Genomic DNA, 23,915 nt, shown 5'->3' with positions numbered 1-23,915 from the left:
CATTGAAGCCCTCATCCTTATCTGGAGAATAAGTAAACACTTGCCTAATTCTCAATAGGCAAACCCACGGATCTGCATTAGTCTGCAATTTTAGACTGAGTTAGAAACATCAAGAGTTGTTTCAGTTGCAATTTCTCTTGTCCCTCCCACCCTTTACTTTTTTACTATAAATAAGAGTAACATATTGAAAAACAAGTCAGAAAAGCAAAGAGAAGAGAAAGAAGAGTAAATAAAGGAAGAGCCAGAGAAAAAGGAAACCTGTGAGAACATTCCTGAACAGTTTGGGTTGAAGCCTCGTGAAACAGGTATGAGCTATTTCCAAGTATTCTTTTTTCCTTCCTATATCTTTTCCCTGGAGTTCTAAGTTGTTTTTCAGGTTTAAAACCCAGGGTGAAGAGATGAGGAATTGGCTTGAACAAGGCATGCTCATTTACCCTTGGTTTATCTCCAAACAGCTCCCTCTGGTCTCACGAAATTATTCAGAAGCCCAACACATTGGCCCCTGGCTTTGTGTACTGGACATACTACAATTAACCCTCCTTAAAGCAGTGGAATTACTGAGGTTGACAGACATAATTCAATATGTGCCATTCCTCAGAAGACAGAGGAGGACACACTTATAAAAATGGCTTACCTATGGGGGAGCCATGTGGGAGAACTGACTTCTAGTCTTTGTCCCTCGTTCTCTAATTGTCTGATCTTTTAAACTCTGAACCACATTTTCTCTTCAATAAAAGGATAGTCAATACATGATATGTGTCCAGGCAGAGGATGAAATCACATGATTTCTTAAGGTCACATATAGATGTTAAATTAATGATTCTCAGCTGAATGATATGGAAACCACACTAGAATTAGATTTCCTGCATGTGGGCTCTTTTCCTCTATCATCCATGCAATCATAGTGGTAGGGATATGGGTTGATGCTCAGAGAAGAAAGAAACTAGGAAGTCTGCAAAGGTCCCTGAGTCTATATCACCTGGGAATTATAATGCTCAGGAGCAGAGCAGTTTGAGCTCCCAAATCACTCTAGGTGGGCTGTAGAGGTGAATCTGGGGACAGGGGCAGAGCGAGTGTCAGCACATCCTCTTTATCCCCAATGCTGGATGGACCATTCTGAGGTTGGTCCTGATGCTTCCTGGGTGTTGTTTGGGGCATGGGCCACAGAGATGCCTTTCCTCTGGGTCCCCTTGGGCTTTGTGGGCTCAGCTCTGTTCAGCAGGGTGCTGGGAGAATGCTAGGAGAATGCCAAAACACAAGGTTGGATTCTACATGGGAAAATTTCTGGCTAAGGCAGAGTAGATTGAGTTAATTGATTTGGAGGACTCAAAACTAAATCTTCCCCAAAATGATTAGCAGAAGTAGGAAGAGGAATAATGCCAGCAGCAGCTGAATGATCTTTAAGGCTTACTAAGTGCTTTAGGGAATTTATCTCATTTGAGTCTCACAACAACCCAGTAAAGGAGATGCTCTGCTCTTGTGCTCTTGTGCTTGTTGCACAGGAACCTGAGGGTCAGAGATGTTAAATCCATTGACACAGAGCTGGAATGTACAACTGACAGGCTATGAGTCCAGCTTCTCAAGACTCCAAGTCTAGTCCTACATCCAAGCTGCCATATGGCAACAAGTTCCATGTTAGGGGACGGCATGTCTTCTTACTGTTCCTTGTCCATTGATGGCCCAGAATGTCTGGATACTATTTCAATAGAAATGCAAAACTCTTCCTTGCATTTTCTTCTATCATCTCCTAAGAGTTCTATCTTATAAGATATGGGTTCATACAGAGCCTGCATTCCAGGTTTGACACTCCAGATTTGGCTGCCTTAGACCAGGCTATGGGATGTCCCCAGAAGTAAAGCTCCACTTTGGACCAGAAGCCCTGGGAAAACAGCTACAAACCAGGCAGGAAGAATCCCTGCTGACCTGAGCAGTAGAGAAGATGACCGGCCCCATTCTTGGCCTTATTTCCTCTCTCCCAGAAAGATTTCAAAAGGTCTTCACAGGTCAACCATTTCTGTAAGAGTTGGGCTCAACTGGGGCTCTGGGCCTGGAGTCTAGCTGCACAAACCAAGAGCCCTCACCAAAGGGGAACAAGGGGGGCCAGAGCCTCAGTTATTGTCAGATCAGTCACTAAGGGCATGTTTCTGGATTCCTGTCATGAGGTTTTTGTTATCTACTGGGAAAAGTAGGAGGGGCAGCTTGGTGTCACAGTGGATAGAGCACAAGGCCTGGAATATCAGGAGGACACAAGTTCAGATCTAGTTTCAGACACTTCCTAGCTTTGTGACCCAAGTCAGTCACTTAATCCCTAGCTCTTACCACTCCTCTCTTAGAACAGATATTTCATAATGATAGTAATATTAATACTTAATATCAATTTTAAGCTCATCTGCTAAGGGGGTTAGAGAGGTTTGGGGGAGAGGGAAAGAACATGAAATATGTAACAATGGGAAAATATTCAAAATAAAAATTTTAAAAATGGGCAGCTGGGTAGCTCAGTGGATTGAGAGTCAGGACTAGAGATGAAAAGTCCTAGGTTCAAATCTGGCCTCAGACACTTCCCAGCTGTGTGACCCTGGGCAAGTCACTAAACCCCCATTGCCCACCCTTACCACTCTTCCACCTAAGAGCCAATGCACAAAAGGTAAATGTTTAAAAAAAAAAAAAAAGAAACATGTGACTTCCACCTATTGTTATTATGTATTTGGGGGAATTCTTTGGTAGGGACCTAAGATTCTTTTGGGGTAATAATCTAGGAATGAAAATCCCCCTCTACCAATATGGACCTAAAATTGTTCTGCATGTTATAGTCTTAGAGAGATACTTCCCTAGGATCACACAGCCAGTTTGTGTCAGACATAGTATTAAATCTGTGTCTTCCTAACTCTTAAACCAACTCTCCATCTACTCTACCATGGTGCCAAGGATCAAGGACAGTACCATGCCAGAAACAGACCAAAGAGCTTCTTGGTGCCAACACATTCTGAGGACAAAGTAGGAGTCAGAAAATAGGCATTGGAGTAGTGGTCAGAAACTTCAGGCAACATTAAAAAGAGACGAGAACCAGACACTAATGAAAACAAAACTTTAAAAAATTCTCTCTCAAAGGATTTTCCCCAGACAGTGTCTCATATGACTCATCCTTTCTACCTCCTTATCATGGCCACGGCCACTGTGACCTTCTACCAGCATATGCAAAGACATGATTATTATTATGGCCAAGGTAGTAATTTCAAGGTGGGACTTTTGAGATTGGGAATATTTTTCCCATGTGACAGCATTCAGGGTCAAGAACAAAGTGACAGGAGACCTACTTAAGGCAGCCAAGTGATACAATGCTTAGAGTGCTGGGCCAGGAGTCAGAAAGACTTTTGTTTACATCCTAGAAACTGTCTGCCTCAGTTTTGTCATCTATAAGAATGGAAATGATAATTGTATTTAACTCTCAGGCTTGTCCGAAGGATAATATATCTGTAATGTGCTTTGTAACTCTTAATGCACTATATAAAAGTTATTATTGTTGTCATGATCATCATCATCATTATTATCTCCAGTTCTTTGTTCTGTGAAAAAAGAATTCCCCGAATGCAGAGCATTCTCTCCTGCCACTACTAGCACCTCACTAGCCCAGGCAGTCCCAATTGGGAATTATGTGAAATCTTCACCTTGATTTCTATCCAAATGGCTCCTCTGCATTTACAGGTGACCATGACATCCGCTGAGTCCATGCAGGCCCCTGTATGTCTGATAGAAAACGACAATGCAGAGCTGATAGTAAACCAGGAAGCCCTGCAGATTCTTACTTCCATCACCAAGCCTGTGGTGGTGGTAGCTATTGTTGGCCTGTATCGTACTGGAAAATCCTACCTGATGAACAGACTAGCGGGAAAGAACAATGGTGAGTGGAGTCTCTGGCCCCTGGGAGTCTGCTTTTGGAGGATTTTGTGCCACAAGTTAGTTGCAACAAGGCATGTCCAAGACCTAATGAAGGTTTAAAAACTGGCTCTTGGTTTACTGTTGCCTTCCAGTCAATAAGTATTTATTAAGTGACTAGTGTGTACTAGAATGGCAGCTATGTGTTCAGTAGACTGCACTTGGAATCAAGAAGACTCATCTTAATGAGTTCAAATCTGGCCTCAGATATTTAATATCTGTGTGACTCTATGTGTGTCATTTAACCCTGTGTGACTCAGTTTTGTATCTGTTTAAAAAAATGAGCCAGAGAAAGAAATGACAAACCACTCCAATATCTTTGCCAAGAAAACACCAAAATGCAGTCACAAGGAGTCAAACATGACTCCATCAAATGAACTACAATAATTGTGCTAGAAACTATACTAAGTGCAGAGGATACACTACAAAGAGAGGAAAATTCAATCCCTTCCCTCAAGGAGCTCACAGCCCAATGAGGGACACAATGTACAAAGAAAAATATACAAAAAAATAAATATGAGGAAGATTAGAGAAGATCAGAAGAAAGGCATTAGGATTCAAGGGATCAAGAAAAGTTTCTCATTTATTTCTAGCAGGAAGTTGAACAAAGCCAGGGAAACCAAAAGACTTAGATGATCAGGGGAAATATTCTAGACAAGAGACAGATTTGAGGGATAGGGGGTCCACCAAAGACTTAGAACTTACACTATAATATCTCTGAATTAAATTATCATAGAAAGAATATTTTCATGGTACAGAGACTCAAATGGTCTGGCCTTAAAAATCTGTGAATTGGGGCAGCTGGGTTGCTCAGTGGATTGAGAGCCAGACCTAGAGAAGGGAGGTCCTAGGTTCAAACCTGGCCTCAGATACTTCCCAGCTGTGTGACCCTGGCCAAGTCACCTGACCCCCATTGCCCACCCTTACCATTTTTCCACCTATGAGCCAATACTCAGAATTTAAGGGTTTATTAAAAAAATCTGTGAAATTTTTTTAATAAATCCTTGCTTTTGCTCAGGATTATTGCCTCCATTTTACATTATGTTAGTCTGAGAATGTGGTTGTCATTTACTCTCAGGAGAAATCAGACCATCCATTTTCATCCTATTGATTATTTTCATGAGATTATCAGCTTAGAACTGGAAGGTACCATAGAGGACATCTAATTCAACTCTCCTTTTTTTTACAGTTAAGGAAACTCAGAGAGATGTGGTGATCTGCCCAGTGCCACACAGGTAGTAAACAATACTAGATAGATTTGAATCTAGGTCCTGTTACTCTAGAATCAAGGTTTTCTGCACTATTCTACACTATTTCTGTCCATGGTAGCTTGAATACTAAAAGGTACTTAGAATTGATTTAATTTGATCCTCCATACAAAGTGAGCCCTGAACAATATCAACAAGTTTACCATCAGAATCTTCCCACCTCCTCTTTCTTCACCTTAACGAATGAATTTATTAAGCACTACATAAATAGAACTGTGATAAGAACTGATGATACCAATATAAAATCAAGATGGCATCTGCTCTCAAGGAGCTCATATTCTAATTAGGAAACAACACACAGAAGGATTCAGCTACAAAACACATGGAAAAATTCATTGGTACCAAGGATTCAGTAGAAAATCAGAGTAATGCATCTTCTTTGTTGTCTTTTCCATTTATTAAAACTACCTTTGAAGAATTATTGGTCAGTACCAAGGATTTGAATGATGTAAATATTGCTTTATGAGTCTTAAATTTCTGTCGTTATTGAAGAAATGGAGGGGTTCAGCATCTATAGAATTAGTAGCCAGATGTGAAGGGTTGTTCTCCTGGATCTTGGCTGACTGGGGTGGGCTGGATGCAGCACTGGTGGCCAGGGTGAGGAGGATGCTGCTGTTTTCAGAACTTCAGCCTTGCCAGCTGCCAACAGGTGGTGCCAATAAGTGCTTCAGCTTGTTGTTCAGCTATTGATGGTGGTGGTAGGGAGGGCTGGCCTCTTCCCCAAAGGGGCTACTCCCCAGGATAATGACTGCAAAGACATCTCATTGACATTGGTTAGAATACTTGGCATTTTATTTCAATGTTACTTATAGTTTACCTTATAATTTCCTTTAATATATGTCTGATAAAGAACTTTTTCTTCTGTCCAAAGCTGTGAAGAGATAGCCCTAAATTATTTGCTAACTTTTTTATGGTTTCCAAACTATTTAAATCAATGATCTAACTATTAATGAGAATGGTCCATAATATGCTGAAATATGTCTTCATTTGTCACCAAATTAGTATCCCTCACTGGTAAGACTCCATTTCTACCAAGGCTCCCCATGAAAAGAGAAAGAAAGCACTCAGGGTAACTTGATGGTTGAGTAGCCCTCCCTCTCATGGGAGTCCTAAGACTAGTCACATTCACACCCTATCAAGTTTGGGTTCATTTTGCACTGAACTTTTTCAGTACCAGGTTTGGCCTTAACCTCTCACTTCTTCAACCTAAATATCAAGAAGCTAATCATTTCTTCCTGGGTAAACCCTGCACAAATCTCTATCACTAACACCAACAAATAAAAATGTAAAGTCCCAAGAAAGTGTCTTCAGGGACACCAGGCAGCTGTTTTCCTTCCTGGATTTCTCTCTGGAGAATCAGGCAAAGATCCTGATTGTCAGGAAGCTCTCTTAGAACATCAGCTGCATTATTTTCCTTCCTGGAAATTCTTCTAATATCTCACATCCCCTGAAAATTCTCACATTGAGTGTAAAGACCTTTCAGTGGTACCTCCACACATTGATATCTTTGGAGCTTACACTCAAATCTAAACAGGGCTTCTTTAGGCTCACCCCTCCTTTGCTGTTGACAAAGGGGAGGGTAAACTTGGCTACCCAACATGCATGAAATATATAGATCTCAAACAAAAACAATCTTTAAAAACACAACAAATACCAATTAAATATATATCAACACACAAATACCTATAAAAAATTAAATACCAGAAAAGAGATAATTTTCCACGAGGGAAAGATATTTGGAGTTACAAGGGAGTCAAGGAGAAGGCCCCTCTTTCTATAGACTGGTGGTACATGGGTATTCTGGACAAGCCCTCAATCAGGAAGTCCTAAATTCAAATCTAGAGGCAGACACTTAGCATCAATATAATCCTGGGCAAGTCCCTTGATCTCAGTTTGCCTCCATTTCCTCCTACATAAAATGGGTGTAATAATATGGCGTAATGTTGTGAGGATCAAATAAGGTAATATTTGTCAAGTGCTTAGCACAATGCCTGGCACCTAGCAGGCCTGTTTCCTTTCATAACATCTCCCTATTTTAGAAAGTGATTTCCAATAAGAACAGTTTTTTTTTTACTAACAACGCTCTGAATTAGACTGAAACTGAAACTGGCTTAATTCTAGGAAATCACCACATTTCTATGCCATGTATGTTTATGGAACTTGCCTGGAACTCCTACAGTTTAGAGATTTTCTCCTTTCTTGCAGATAAGCAATTTCCCTGTTACTTCATGTATTAGAAAGTTTCTGGGGTGGTACCACCTTTACCCTCAATCTTACCCCACAAATCTAAGCTCACATTGCTCTGGTTGAACTTAACACCTGCCTTTCTCTGTCCCTAGCAAGGGGCTATTGGCTAACTGAGGACTGGGAACCAGGAAGACCTAAGTTAAAAATTTGCCTCAGCTACTTACTGGCTATGTGATCCAGGGCCAATAATTGATCCTTCTCAATTTCAATTTTCTCTTCTGTGAAATGGAGATAGAAAGTAGCAACTACTTCACAGGATTATTCTTATTATTACTCTTTCCCCATTGAGGAGCTTGCCATCTTCTCTCTTTAGGACCTCTGAGTTTGGCTGATGAAGCCTTTGGTTTCCTACCTCCACTGGAGGCTCAAGTCTCATCCTTCTCTTGCAGGCTTCTCCCTTGGCTCAACCGTGCAGTCTCACACAAAGGGCATCTGGATGTGGTGTGTTCCTCATCCCAGGAGATCTGACCATATCTTAGTCCTGCTTGATACTGAGGGCCTTGGAGATGTGGAAAAGGTAAATCAAAACAGTGAAATTCGGCTCCTTTGGTTCTCCTCCTTAGCTCTGCCTGACCTATGAAGGAATGACCTTTTACACCAGGCAGGCCTCTGTGTGTATGAAAGAATATTGCCAAGCAATGCTTCTTTGTAAAGATTCTTTGTAATGTGTCTGTGGGGTGATCAATCTGAAATGGGTCCCTAGGCTGAGGCCAGGGTTCTGAGATGTTATCATCATTTGAGGAAGAAGGACATCCCATAGAAACTTAAAAGACCCACAGCAAAGTCTTAAACTCTTATTGTATCAACGACTTCCCCAAAGGTCCAACACCAAAAACAGAGAAGTCAAAAAAGGAACTTGAACAAAACCCCCAAGATGAGGTGCTACTGGATCTCAGGACAGTTGTCTGGGTATCCCATTTTCTATAGGAGGTTCCCATTTCCTTAAAAAAATAATAATAAAACCTGAAATCCCACTTCTGAACCTGTTCCTCCATGCTATAAATTCACCATTGAATTAAAAAATAACCAAACTACCAAGTGTGAAGTTTTTCTTAAGATCCAACTCCCTACTAGGCTCAGGGAACAAAAATACCCAACTCACTCAGTCCCTGCCTTCAAGGAGCAATCAGGTAACAATGGATAGAGTGCTCAACATAGAATCAGAAAGATCTGAATTCAGCCTCAGACATTTATGCGCTTGATCTTGAACAAATCAGTTCAACTTACTTTACTTGTTTCCTCATTTGTAAAATGAGGAAAATAATACCACCTACATCCTATGGTAGAAGAAAGAGAGAGAGAGAGAGAGAAAGAGAGAGAGAGAGAGAGAGAATCTTTTAGACCTAAATGCCAGACAATATTTTAGATTACAACCTCTATCCCCAACAATAAAACCCCAAATCATAAACAGACAACCATTTCCTGACTCCAGTGGAAATGAACCTGACTTTGAGAATCATACACTGTTATGAATGAAGGATTGAGTCACAGGCCCACTGACAAATTCTTTTTTTTTTTTGAAGGGTGACTCCAAGAATGATTCCTGGATCTTTGCCCTGGCCATCCTACTCAGCAGCACTTTTGTCTACAATAGTATGAACACTATCAACCACCAAGCCTTGGAACAGATGCAGTATCCTTTCAGAACTCCCTCACCAGGACAGATGATAAGCTATCCACACTTTAGAAAGTCATCAAGAGGAATCTCCCCAGAAATACCCATCACTAGGTGGTCAAGCCTCTCAGAGTCAATGTCCCCAAAGCATATTGGCTAATCCTAGCATGACAATTTGTGACCAGGATCATAACTTAAGCCTTCAGGGGACCTTGGTTGAGATTTGCATTCCACATAAAAATTCCCCTATATGGCATCCTTTGCCCCTGTCTCATGTGAAGAGGTGGCCCCCCTCTACATGCTCCCTTGGTTCCATCTCAAACTGTCTTTCCCAACAAGTTATCCTTTTGATCACCCCTGCTCTTTCACTAATCTTGAATCTCTCACTATCTACTGTCTGTATCCTTGTCATCTACAAGTCAGCCATGTCCCCTGCATCATTAAAAACCTTCACTTAATCCTCCTATCTCAATAGCTACAATCCTATATATCTTACTCTCCTTTATATTGGAAGCCTTACTTCCTCTCCATTTTCTTCAAAGGCCTCTACAGTCTGCCTTTTAACTTCATCATTCAATCAAACCTCCTCTAAGTTACCAATAATCTCTTAATCACCTTATCTAATTGCCTTTTCTCAATCCTCCTTCCTGGCTTTTCTGTAGCCTTTGCCCCTGTGGGTCATGCTCTCCTCTTAGATACTCTCCCTAGATTTTCATGACACAAATTTCTCCTCTTTCTCCTCCTACTTGTAAAACCTCTCCTCAATCTCTTAGGCTGGATCTTGATTCAGGTCATGACCAGTAATCATTGGCATCTGTTCTCCCATTTCAAATTCTTGCTTGGAAATCTCATTGGCTCCAGTGGATTCAATTAACATCCTTATGCTGATAAAACTCACATCTACTTTTTCCAGCCCTAACCTCTTTCCTGAGTTCTACTTTCTCATTTCTAGTTGGACATCTCATGATATCTTCTAGACATCTCTTGATATCCTGTAGACATCTCAAACTGAACATATCCAAATTAGAATTCATTAACATTTTCCCAAAACTCTTCTTTTATAACTACTGATAAACACCACCATCCCTGCCAGTACTCCAGCCTCTTGATTTAAATTTCAGCCTCAACTCTCTGCTCTCTCTCATTCCCTATATCCAGTCTATTGTCGTGAGTTTTCATTTCTAACTTTATAACAGCCCTACCATCCATCCCTCTCATTCCTCTCATATTGCTACTATTCTGGTACTGATTCTCATAACCTCATACCTAGACTTTTGCAATAGATGCTAATTGGTCTTCTCAACTCAAGTCTCGCCCCTCTCGAGTCCATTTTCTATTCAGCAGCAATTGTAATTTTCATAGTGAAAAAAATCTGAAAATGTCACTCCAAAATTCAAATGGATCCTTGTTATGCCCAGGATCGAATACCAAGTTGTTTTTGTTTTCAGAGCCCTTTACAAACAATCCCTCTCCTATATTTTCAATCTTCTTATACATTATTTCCTCTTCAAACTCTACCATCAAGCCACAATGGCTTTCTTGCTCTTCCTTTTACTTGACATTCCATATCTTCACTCAGTGCCTTTTGACTGACTGTCATGCCTAGAATTCTCTCCCTCCTACCTTCCACTTTCTACCTTCCCTTCTTTACTCCAAGACTCTTAGTCTCCATATATCTCTGGGATTACCTGACATTTGTTAGGTGTATTTATATCAATATTCACATTGATATCAGTAAAGATACACAAACACAAATAGATCTGCATGTTTATATTGCACATATGTATTTATATAGTGTACATAACTGCTCACATATTATCTACTCCAATAGAATATGAGCCACTTGGGATCAGGGACCATGTTTTTGCCTTTATTTGTATGCCAGCATGAAGGACCGTCTCTGATAGAAAGCACTTCATAATTGCTTTTTGACTGGCTAGTTCAGTACAAGACCTTGTGTTCTAATGTTATATTAATCAGCAGCTATGGCAAGTCCTGAAATCTCACCAAGTTGAATGAAGAAAACATTGGGCTGATGAGGGAATCCCCTGAAAATTTGTTCTTTCCCCTTTTACATCTGTGATTGAAATTTCAGTATAGACGGGAGGGTGGTGGAAGAAAATTTGTAACTCAGTAGAGGAAAAGGAAGAGCTCACAAGTAGAACTGGAAATCAATCATGAGAGTGGATGTTTCTTTTTCCTTATCTAAGATATTAGATATGTGACAGAGCTGACCGATCTAATCAAGGTCAAATCTTCATCTAAACTTGTTGGAGAAGATTCAGGAGATTTTGTGGGCTTCTTCCCAGATTTTGTGTGGACTGTGCGGGATTTTACCCTGGAGCTTAAGCTAGATGGACAACCCATCACCTCAGATGATTACCTGGAAAATGCCTTGAAACTCAGTGAAGGTAAACTTTATGAAGAACTAAGCTTGGGCATATGGGTGACCCTGGGAAGAGCAGGAGGAAATGGTGCCAAATGTTTTTCCTTTTTGGGGGTCAGGGGAGTGCGGCTTAGCTATTTATTCCTGAGGCTTATTCTTTTATCTCTCATGGACTATAAAAATGACAACTAAAAGCTGTCATGGCTCTCATGGATCTGTTAAGGGTCATTTGACCTCTTTTTTTGTAGCTCCAGAATTTCCATAATCTAGTGAACTTTCCCAGGAAAGAGTAATTAATCTCTGAGAAAACCAATTCTGCCAAATTCTGTGGTGGATTTACATTTTATGACTTTACAGAAGGAGGCAAATGTCTCTATATATCTTGAAGTTTTTTGGTGAGCATGAGACTTCAATTAAATGGAATATGACTTGATTTTTAAGGGTGATTTCATTCAGTGCTCTCAGGCTAAAGAATTCTTCATCTATAGTAACAGCATAGACCTTGTCAATAACTAGATACAACCATGTCCTGGAGAGACCATGTTGTCCATCAAAAAGGAAATGGCATTTGGAGTCAGAGACCCCCAGGTTCCTATAGCTCTGGCACTTACTGCTTATGTGACTTTGGGCAAGTCATTTAATAACTCTGAGCCTGTTTCCTCATCTACAAAAAGAAGAGTTTGGACTCCAAGATCTCTAAAATCCATCTAACTCAAAGTCTATGAAATTGTGAGGAAAGAGAGTTCCTCTCCAGGAGAATTCTAAAGATACATTGACTATACTTCTCTCAAATAGATCTTGCTTGTCCTAAAGAGATCTGACTAACCATCAGCTATTCCCATTTGCTCTGTCATTACTCTAGGAACCTTTCTCCTTCTAACACGCTTCACATTGTGTTAAAAATCTAAATGTATAGCTGTTTTATTATGTGATGTTTTCATTTTAGGCTGATAACTGTCTGATGACATATAGGGAGGGATACTGATCTTACTGGAAATGGCTCTAATTCATATTTTAAAATGAGTTCCTTCAATTCCAATCAAAAGGCAGTAATTATATATCTATCCTTACTGAAAGACTCTGCTCAGTGCTGGGCATACAGAGACAAAAATGTCTTTCCTCAAAAAGGTTTCTTAATAACGGGTAGAAGGAGAATGTAAAAGACAAGATGCAAAATATACAAAATAAATATGTGGGACAAAGGAGATTGGTTGTCATGTTTTGTACTCAAAGAGAACCAAAATGGCATCACTCTGTCGGGGTCAATGTACAAGTGTCAGACTGTGATAGATATACCAGTAATAGATCAAAAGGCTCTACCACAGATCAGATACAAATAGCCCCTATGAACATTTGGACTGTAGGTATTTCTAAACTTGTTGATCCCATTTTTCTTTAGAATTTATGCAATTCTGCTTTGCTCATAAAGCCCAGGACCCTTCTTTGATGTAGACATGCCATGCTGGACAATCTGGTGCCGGGGTCTCCCATGCCCTACAATTGATACCAAAGTTTTTCAGAGAGATTTAGAGTGTCCTTCTGATCTCTGAGTGGACAATTGCTTTGTATGAGTTTTCCATCAAATAGTCTTTTAGACAAATATATGTTTAGCATTAGGGGGAAAAGTGACTAGCCTACTGGAGTTGAACTCTATGAAACAGAGTTTGATTATTTGGTAGGTAATCTCAAGAAAGGACCTCAGTGTCAGGTACCTTACCCTATCAAATGACCTTCAGAATCTTCATAAGAAAACTCAAATGGAAGAAATTCAATTTCAAAGCATGGTCTGGTATATTTTTTCACAGGTATACAACTATATACAATGGCTCTGTAGACCTTCATTTCAGTAGACAACCTAGCACACACCTCTGCTCTCCCACACTTTCTTTGAGAGCCTCTCAAACACTTAGGTAGCTCTGGCAATGTGTGCAACAGCCTCTTCATCTATGTGTACATCCGTGGAAGGTATACTGCCAAGGGAATTAAACTTATCCACAGCATTCAGAATTTCCCCATTTGCTATAAACAATGGTTTGGTGCTGGTTGGTGGAGAACCTGTTTTTTTTCCATGTTAATTGTTAAAACAAAATTAGCACAAGCAGAAAAAAATTAATCCATGTTCTATTGCAGCTTAGTCTCAGAGGCTGCATGGAGTACACAATCATCTACATAGTGAAAGCCATACACCTACTCTCTCTTGCCTAAATAATTTTCCATCAATCCATTAGCTGGCCTTAATGCCTTTTTTTGCTCTCTTCAAATGTGGCATGACTAAAAGCATTATGATAAAAAGCAGGGGAGGAAGCACATAACCTTGCTTCATTCCACTGGTAACAGGGAATCACGAGAGAATTGTCCATTATCCAAAATCTGTGCAAGTGTGCTGTCATGGAGATGGCAAATGATCCTGATGAATTTCTCAGGGCAACCAAATTTTGCCATAATCTTCCATAAGTCTTCTCAACTGACAATATCAAAGGCCTTGGTCGGACAGACAAATATTCTATGTAGATTTCTGTTCTGCTCCTGGCATTTTTCCTTGAGTTTTTGGACAGCAAACACCACATCAACCATTCCCCAGGATTTTCTGAAGCCACACTGGCTCCTAGGAAGATGGCCATCTTACAAATGAAGGATCAGTCTATTAAGGAAGAGTCTGGCAAGAAACACACAAATGGGAAATGGAATATCAAATACAGGAAATAGGAAGAAGGCCAATGTGATGGAAATAGAGGATGGAGAGAAAGCAATGTGAATTCAATCTAGAATCTGAAACAGACTGACTGTTGTGTTCATCTTTGGTCCCAGAGACATTAAGGAACCACTGTAACTAGTTTCTTGAGCCAGGCAATAGCACAGTCAGACTGGTTCATTTGGTAAATCAATTTAGTGATATGTGTAGGATGAGTAGGAGAGAGGAGGAAGAGGAAGCTGGAAGACCAGTTAGGAGGCTATTGCAAAAGTCCAGACAAGAGGAAATGAAGCTCTAAATTCATGACTGTGGGGATAAGTAGATAGAAGGCAATAAATTCAAGAGTTGTTTGGGGGCGGGGGGTAGAATTAGCACCCGAGGTCTTCAGCTGGAATCTTAGGCTTGGAGCTTTAGCTGATGACTTGACTCTTGGAGGTGGCTTTAAACTTGGACTTCAGCTTTGACTTGGGACCTTGGCACTTGGACTGCTTCTTGAAGAACTGCTCTGAGATCTTCTCCTTTGAACTTTGTCTTGGGAATAATGCCATCATAAAAGTCCATAGGTGGAGTTCCGAGTTAAGATGGGGGCAGAGTAAAAAGCAGCTGCTCAACCTCTCCTAACCAAAGCATAAAGGACTCCTTAAGGGGACATAAAAACAAATCCAGACGAACGAAGGGACCCCACAACAGGGCGCAGAATTGAAAGTACATGGAATCGGGGCATTTCCGCACTATAAAGGGGTGAAACAGCTCTCACTAGAGCCTGAGCAGAGGAAGCCCCTCCCCTACCCATCCCCACACCACGTACAGTGCCAAAGCCAGCTCACAAGAGTTAAATCAGGTTTGGGGCACCCATTAAGTCATTGACAGCTCCAGGGCCTGTTCCTGAGAGCAGCAAGACTTAGGACCCCAAGAGTCTAAAGAACACGTGTGGACTTTGAACATAGACCCTGAGCCCAGGCACGGGTAAAGGCATTGACATAGGCGCAGACAAGGATCTTGAGCACAGGCTTGGACCTCTAGTGGGGACCCTGTGCAGACAGGAGCATGGCTGTGAAAGCAGCACCCTGAGACTCTTGAAGAAGCCTCGGGTAGAGGGGCAGACCTGGACGACCAGGAAGCTCCACCCCGAAAACAACAAGACCTAAGACATCAGGATCCTAGAGAGCACAGACAGACCCTGAGTGTGAGGATAAAGTGGAGAAGGCACAGGGCTAAAAATGGCAAGCCAAAATTGAGAACCCCAGAACAGAAAGATCATCAAGAAGAAATCTGTAACACTCGACAACTTTTACACAGAGAAAATCCAGACAACAGAGCAAATAGCAGAGGAGAACAAACAAGTAATCATATCCAAACCTTCCCAAAATAATGAAAACTGGCCACAAGCTATTGAAGAGTTCAAATCTGAGATGATGAGAAAGATGGAAGAGATCTGGTAAGAAAATAACATTTTAAAAGGCAGTATTTTACAGTTGGAAAGTGAGGCTCAGAAATCAAATGAACTGATAAGCAAATTAAACACCAGAAAAGACCAGATTGAAAAGGAAAACCAGTCCCTAAAGGCTAGAATTGAGCAATTAGAAGCTAATGATCTCTGAAGACAACAAGAACAAATAAAACAAAGTCAAAAGACTGATAAAATAGAAGGAAACATGAAATATCTCAATGAGAAAGTTACAGACTAAGAAAACCCGTCTAAAAGAGACAATCTGAGAATCACTGGTCTTCCTGAAAAAGCAGAAATTAATAGAAATTTGGACTCCATACTAAAAGAAATTATTCAGAAAAATTGCCCTGAAGTTTTACAATAAGAGGGCAATATAGACATTGAAAGAATCCATAGATCACCCTCTACACTAGACCCAGAAAAGACAACCCCCAGGAATACAATAGCCAAACTCAAGAGCTTCCAAGTAAAAGAAAAAATTTTACAAGAAGCCAGAAAGAGACAAATCAGATATCAAGGAGCACCAATTAGGATCACACAGGATCTGGTAGCCTCCACACTACAAGACCTCAAGGCTTGGAATATGATATTCAAAAAGGCAAGAGAACTGGGTCTTCAACCACAGGTCAACTATCCATCAAAACTGACTATATACTTCCAGGGGAAAGTATGGGCATTCAATAAGATAGAAGATTTCCAAGTATTTGCACAGAAAAGACAAGGACTAAATGGAAAGTTTGATATCCAACCACAAAAATCAAGAGAAACATGAAAAGGTGAATAAGAAACAAAGGGGAAAGAAAGAAAACTCATAGTTTTTAATTTGCCTCTTTAAGGGCTTCAATAAGATCTAATTATCTGTATTCCTATGTGGAGAAATGCTATGTGTAATTCTCTATAGTGAACTCTATTTAATACCAAACTCTGTGGGATACAGCCAAGGCAGTACTCACAGGGAAATTTATATCCTTGAGTGCATATGTTAACAAATTAGGGAGGGCAGAGATTAATGAATTGGGCATGCAACTTAAAAAACTAGAAAGCGAGCAAATTAAAAATCCCCAGATGAAAACTAAATTAGAAATACTAAAAATCAAGGGAGAAATTAATAGAATCGGAAGTAAAAGAACTATTGAATTAATAAATGAGAATAGAAGCTGGTATTTTGAAAAAACAGATAAAATAGACAAAGTACTGGTCAATCTAATTAAAAAAAGGAAAGAAGAAAACCAAATTGACAGTATCAAAGATGAAAAGGGAGACCTCACCTCTAATGAAGGGGAAATTAAGGCACTCATTAAAAACTATTTTGCTCAATTATATGGCAATAAATATAACAATCTAGGAGATATGGATGAATATTTACAAAAATATAAATTGCCTACATTAACAGCAGAAGAAATAGAATACCTAAATAATCCCATATCAGAAAAAGAAATTGAACAAGCCATCAAAGAACTCCCTAAGAAAAAATCGCCAGGAACTGATGGATTCACAAGTGAAATAAATCAGACATTCAAAGAGCAACTAATCCCAATACTATACAAATTATTTGATATAATAAGAAAAGAAGGAGTCCTACCAAACTCATTTTATGACACAAATATGGTACTGATTCCAAAGCCAGGTAGATCAAAAACAGAGAAAGAAAACTACAGACCAATCTCCCTAATAAACATAGATGCAAAAATTGTAAATAGAATATTAGCAAAGAGACTCCAGAAATTTTCAAGTGGATCATCCACCATGATCAGATGGGATTTATACCAGGAATGCAAGGATGGTTGAACATTAGGAAAACCATCAACATAATTGAACACATCAACAATCTAGCAAACAAAAATCATATGATCATCTCAATAGAGGCTGAAAAAGACTTTGACAAAATACAGCATCTATTACTATTGAAAACACTGAAAGTATAGGAATAGAAGGACCTTTCCCAAAAATAATAAACAGTACATACCTAAAACCATCAACAAACATCATATGCAATGGGGATAAATTAGAAGCCTTCCCAATAAGATCAGGAGTGAAACAAGGATGCCCATTATCACCTCTATTATTCAACATAGTACTAGAAACACTAGCAGTAGCAATTAGAGAAGAAAAAGAAATTGAAGGTATCAAAATAGGCAAGGAGGAGACTAAGCTATCACTCTATGCAGATGATATGATGGTCTACTAAAAAAATCCTAGAGAATCAACTAAGAAGTTTGTAGAAATAATCAACAACTTTAGCAAAGTTGAAGGATACAAAATAAATGCACATAAATCATCAGCATTTCTATATATTTCCAACACATCACAGCAGCAAGAGTTAGAAAGAGAAACACCATTTAAAATCACCCTAGACAATATAAAATACTTAGGAATCTATATACCAAAACAAACACAGCAATTATACAAAAACAACTACAAAACATCTTCCAAACAAATAAAACTAGATCTAAACAATTGGAAAGCCATTGATTGCTCATGGGTAGGTCGAGCTAACATAATAAAAATGACCATTCTACCCAAATTAATTTACCTATTTAGGGCCCTACCTATCAAACTACCAAAAAAACTTCTTTACTGAATTAGAAAAAACTATAACAAATTTCATTTGGAATAACAAAAGATCAAGGGAAAAAATGAAAAAAAAATGTGAAGCAAGGGGATCTACCAGTACCAGATATTAAACTATACTATAAAGCAGCAGTCATCCAAACAATATGGTACTGGCTAAGAGACAGAACGGAGGATCAGTGGAATAGACTTGGGGTAAATGACATCAGCAAGACAGTGTATGATAAACCCAAAGAGCCCAACTTCTGGGACATGAATCCACTATTTGACAAAAACTGTTGGGAAAATTGGAAATCAATATGGGAGAGATTAGGTTTAGATCAACATCTCACACCCTACACCAAGATAAATTCAGAATGGGTAAATGGCTTGAATATAAAGAAGGAAACTATAAGAAAATTAGCTAACATAGAATCATATACCTGTAAGATCTATGGGAAAGGGAAAATTTTAAAACCAAGCAACAGTTAGACAAAAATTACAAAATGTAAATTAAATGTTTTTGATTATATTAAACTAAAAAGCTTTTGTACAAATAAAAACAATGTAGCAAAAATCAGGAGGGAAACAACAAATTGGGAAAAGATCTTTATAACAAAAAACTCTGACATGGGTCTAATTAATCATAAATACAAGGAGTTAAATCAATTATATAAAAAATCAAGCCATTCCCCAATTAATAAATGGGCAAGAGACATGAATAGGCAATTTTCAGGTAAAGAAATCAAAACTATCAATAAGTACATGAGAAAGTGTTCTAAATCTCTAATAATTAGAGAAATGCAAATCAAAAAAACTCTGTGGTATCACCTCACACCTTGCAGATTGGCTAAAATGAAAGAAGGGGAGAGTAATGAATGCTGGAGGGGATATGGCAACATTGGGACATTAATGCATTGCTGGTGGAGTTGTGAACTGATCCAACCATTCTGGATGGCAATTTGGAACTATGCTCAAAGGGCTATAAAAGAATGCCTGCCCTTTGATCCAGCCATACCATTGTTGGGTTTGTACCCCAAAGAGATCATAGATAAACAGACTTGTATGAAAATATTTATAGCTGTGTTTTTTGTGGTGTCAAAAACCTGGAAAAGGAGGGTATGTCCTTCAATTGGGGAATGGGTGAACAAATTATGGTACATGCTGGTGATGGAATACTATTGTGTTCAAAGGAATAATAAACTGGAGGAATTCCATGTGAACTGGAAAGACCTCCAGGAATTGATGCAGAGCGAAAGGAGCAGAGCCAGAAGAACACTATACACAGAGACTGATTGTAATGTGGGTAATTTGAGGAAAGGTGTTTGGGATAAGAGAATTGAAAGGAGGATGTTGGAGACTTGCTAAGTGGGTTTTCTCGGTTACAGGTAGGCTGGGATTAAAGGAGATCCAGGGTATAATAGGACTGAAGTTAAGAGTCTAACACAGAAGGGAAACAGAGATCTTCAGGGAGAGGAGAAATTAAACTAAACAGACAAACACAGCAGGCTTACAGACTGGGACTTAGACTCAAACACAAGCTGAGGGAAATAGACTAGACTGAAATTAACAAACAGGCTTTAGTTAATTTCACAGGAAGGGACTTGTTTTGAAGTAACACCTTCCTTCAAGATGGATGCCTCAGCTTCCCTCTAAGCCCAAAGTATGTTGTCTCTTTCCCTCTTCTTCCCTCTTAATAACTAACAGATAAATTACACTAATAGGGCTATTGAAACAAAAGGGTTTATTTTCTTTGAAAGGATGTTTGTTAGGAAGGTGGATCAAAGGAAAGCCCTATCAGTTGTCTCAGGAACCTCAGGTGGGGGAAGGGAAGCAAAGATGGAGTCTGAGTAAGGACCTGCCTTTAAACTCAGCTTTACTGAGTACTATTGCTATCTAAAGGGAATAAATGATGACTGACTAACTATAACTAATGCTGTCAATCAGGTAACTCTTCACAGATTTAACACCTCTCTAATTACTCTCCTTATTAACTCCACAGACATATAAGGTAAGGGAGGGAAGGCAGGGGGGTATTAGGAAAGGAAGATATAAAGGGTTTATCTAAAATAATAATTTCTTAAGTAAATATATCAAAGCTAGGCTAAATTTCAATATTAAAGCTAGGTATTCAAAGCAGCTCAACTGATTCACAACCTCCCTCCACGGAAGATCCAGCCAACTGCTTTTCCTCAAGATTCTAAACCTCTAACAGCTTTTGGAACTCAGCCAAAGCTAGAAAAAACTATATGACCCCAATTCTGTATACTATGGTAAAATCGAATGTAATGGACTTCTGTACCAGCAGCAATGCAATGACACAGGACAGTTATGAGGAACTTATGGTAAAAAACACTACCCACATTCAGAGGAAGGATTGCAGGAGAGGAAACATAGAAGTAAAATAACTGCTTGAACGCATGGGTTGAGGCGGACATGATTGAGGATGTAGACTTGAAACTACCACACCAATGCAACTAACAACAATTTGAAAATAGGTCTTGATCAATGACACATGTTAAAACCAGTGGAAATGTGTATCAGCCATGGGTGGTGGGGAGTGTCGGGGGTGAAGGGGAAAGTAGGAGCATGAATCATGTAACCATGTTAAAAATGAATATTAATACATGTTAAAAAAAAAGAATTAGCACCCGATTGGTTATTGATTTGGGTGCGAATAAAGTATTGAGGATGATTTCTAAATTTCCTCTCAATAGCTAATTGTGTTTGTAGGATTATTATTCAATTCAAGCAAGGAACATTTCCTTTTATTAACCTGGGAATCTGTCTTCTGCCAGATCTTAACCTTCATCTCCTGAGTCTTTTTCATTTTAAGGAATCACAATTTTTTTTCTACATTATCTCTATTAAGAGCAGTAATTCGCCAAGCTCTACTTAGTCTTATTTCAAATATGAATCTGTGAGAGGTTCCATCCAGATTTGGGTCAGTCTATTTTCTTTGCATGTATCTAGGTGTCTTCTGTGAATAATACAATATAATATCCTTGCAAGAAGTCAGTAGCTGTCTAATTTCTAACAATGTCTCACTAAATCTCTTCTAGTTTTAAAAATGCAGATGATTCTGTCTTGGGATTGGATACATGAAAACTTCAATAAAGTAATTCACAGTCTTAAGAATCTTCATCATGCTCTTTCTCATTTGTACCTTACCATAATCTGTTTTCCTTTTCCACAGGCAAACACCTAAGAGTTCAAATTGCCAATCTTCCACAAGAGTGCATCAGAAAATTTTTTCCAAAACGGAAGTGCTTTACTTTTGACCGTCCAACAAATGATAAGTCACTCTTAGCTCGGCTTGAAGAGGTCCATGACAGTCAGCTGGAGCCCGTTTTCAAGAACCAAGCAAATGCTTTCTGCTCTTACATATTTTCCAATGCAAACCCCAAAACCCTTAGTGGGGGAATCATGATCAATGGAAATCGTGAGTTTCCTTTGCCCCAAAGCATCCTTCATGGGGACTCAATATGTGTTCCTTGTTTCTTTATATGTTTACAGATATTGCAAGATTTTTATATCAATCTCCAAATGAACATGGATTTTCTTCATTCCTGAGTTTATAAATCTCTAGAACCATGCATTCTGAGATAATGCCAGTGATTTTTGATGGAGATTAAATCTGATGCCAAAGGAGTCAAGAAAGTGAATGCCTTAATTTGTCAAAGAGGAAGCAAGTGGAGTTAAGAAACTATAAAACAATGACTTTCACCTATTTCTGACAAAATTCTAGAGCACATCTTTGAGGACACAGTTTGTGAGCACTAAGAAAGTGAATCAGTTGTACAAAAATCCTACCAATTAAGCAGATTTCCTTGTTTGGCACTATAAATGGATTTATGTAGATTAGAGAAACAGAGTTAACATAGCAAAGCTAGATTTCAGTGGAATATTTGTGTGTCATGCTTGAATATGAAAAAGAGAGGAGATATAAAATAAATGATTGTTCTTTTATGTAGATTCAGAACTTATTAAATGGCAAGACCCCAAAAGAGACCTTAATTGCTTGAAGTCAGCTTGAAGGGAAGTCTATTATGCCATGCCTGAGGACTTTGGACCTTTCTCATTAACAATGACAAAGTTAGAGAAGATGTCAATGGAATGGTAATCCAGTGTGAAAATGGAGGGAACTCAGAACAATTAAGACATTGAATAAAAAACAAGATACAGTGTTGTCTTGAAAGGCAAAAACAATGAGTCTAAATGATGATGAACCTGATGAGAATAAATTTAAAGGTCTCTATTTGGGCAAAAAAAATTAGCTTAAATAGAAGAGAGGGGCGATAGGAATAAACAATAGCTCTAGGAGGAAATATCTGGGGAATTTCATGGAGTACAAGCTCAATACGAGTCAGTAGACTCAAATGCAGTTATTCAAGCCTTCATTGTTGAGAATGAATAAAGTGATAACTCCTCTGGATTTACTTGACTCTGCTTAGGCTACATCTGGTGTTCCATGTTCAGTTCTGGACATCACACTTTAGGAAACACATAGACATAGTCAAATATTTCCAGAACAATACAGCAAGGATCAGTGAAAGGACTGAATTTCACATATAAGAATGAACTCATAGAAGAAGGCTAGATCCCTTCTTCTTGACTTCAGAGGTAAAAACTAGAAGCAATGGATAGAATTTCCCAGTAGATATATTTGGGCTTGATAAAAATTAAGACTTTCTGACCATTTGAATTGTGAAAACATAAATTGGGTCATCTTGAGTGATCATGAGCTGGCTCCCTCTAAGTCAAAATTATCTAAATCAAAATTCAATAACAAAATTGATATTGAAATTCATTCCTAAGAATATTGTCAGAGATCTTTGACCAGGCATGAATTTTACTAGGTAATTAACACTTGGATCAAATTGAATAACAGATTTTCTTTGCTTCATCTTTTATTGCATTTTATATATCAGGGTTGGGAATGCTGCTGGAGACCTATGTGAAAACCATCTCTAGTGGGGACATTCCCTGTCTGGAGAATGCAGTGCTGGCGTTGGCTGAAACTGAAAATTCAGCTGCTGTGCAAAAAGCTACTGACCATTATTTGCAACAGATGGCCCTCAAGGTACAATTCCCCACAGAAACTCTCGAGGACCTGTTAAACCTACATACAGACTGTGAGAAAGAAGCCATCTCAGTTTTCATGAAGCATTCTTTCAAGGATGATACACACAAGTTCCAGGAGAAACTGGTGGTATGTTCTCTCAGCTATTTGTCCTTCCTCTTATCTCTCTTTCCTGATTAAAACTTAAAGACAGGTCAACCGCTTTCTAAATTTTTTGACCTTGGAGGTATATCCCCAATTCATGAGAGAAGAACCTGGACCATCAAGACAGCTAAAAGTATGAAGGCCCAAATCTCACTTGTCATGAAGAGATGCTCCCTCCTTGTGACACACTGAAATAAGTTACTTCTTAGAGGACCAAATACCACCCACTCGAATCTCTGCTGAATAGATAGCAGCACACTGCAGTTTTGCTCCAGGTCACAGATTCTTTCATCTTTAAACAACTTCCTCCTCCCAGCACCCTCAGCTTCTTTCTAGGAGCATCTCCTGCCAGTCCAAATGTCTGCCCAGTCTCACTTAGATTTGTAGCTTACACTTTGTCCAGCCTAAAGGGAGAATCATTATTATAGGATTTCAGGACAGGCAGGGACATGAGGGATTATTGGATGAAATCTCCTCATTTTAAGAGTGAGGACTTTAAATCCTCAAGAGGATAGGTGACTTGACAAAGGGGACCTAGCCAGAGTAA

At 39.1% G+C, this 23,915-nt stretch overlaps 1 protein-coding gene across 1 annotated transcript; it reads left to right on the top strand.

The window, feature by feature from the left end:
* Window positions 1-150: 150 nt before the first annotated feature.
* LOC123245846 (guanylate-binding protein 6-like) lies at window positions 151-23,404 on the top strand. The gene is made up of 7 exons (XM_044674842.1): window positions 151-305; window positions 3,703-3,898; window positions 7,838-7,965; window positions 8,972-9,081; window positions 11,281-11,474; window positions 21,338-21,583; window positions 23,073-23,404. Exons 2-7 carry the CDS (start codon window positions 3,709-3,711, stop codon window positions 23,402-23,404), a joined length of 1,200 nt encoding a protein of 399 aa, XP_044530777.1. The 5' UTR covers window positions 151-305; window positions 3,703-3,708.
* The last annotated feature ends 511 nt before the right edge of the window (window positions 23,405-23,915 follow it).

The sequence above is a fragment of the Gracilinanus agilis genome, chromosome 4 (assembly GCF_016433145.1).
Source record: "Gracilinanus agilis isolate LMUSP501 chromosome 4, AgileGrace, whole genome shotgun sequence".
NCBI classification, from domain to species: Eukaryota; Metazoa; Chordata; class Mammalia; order Didelphimorphia; family Didelphidae; genus Gracilinanus; species Gracilinanus agilis.
This window is presented reverse-complemented; position numbering and strand designations above follow the sequence as displayed.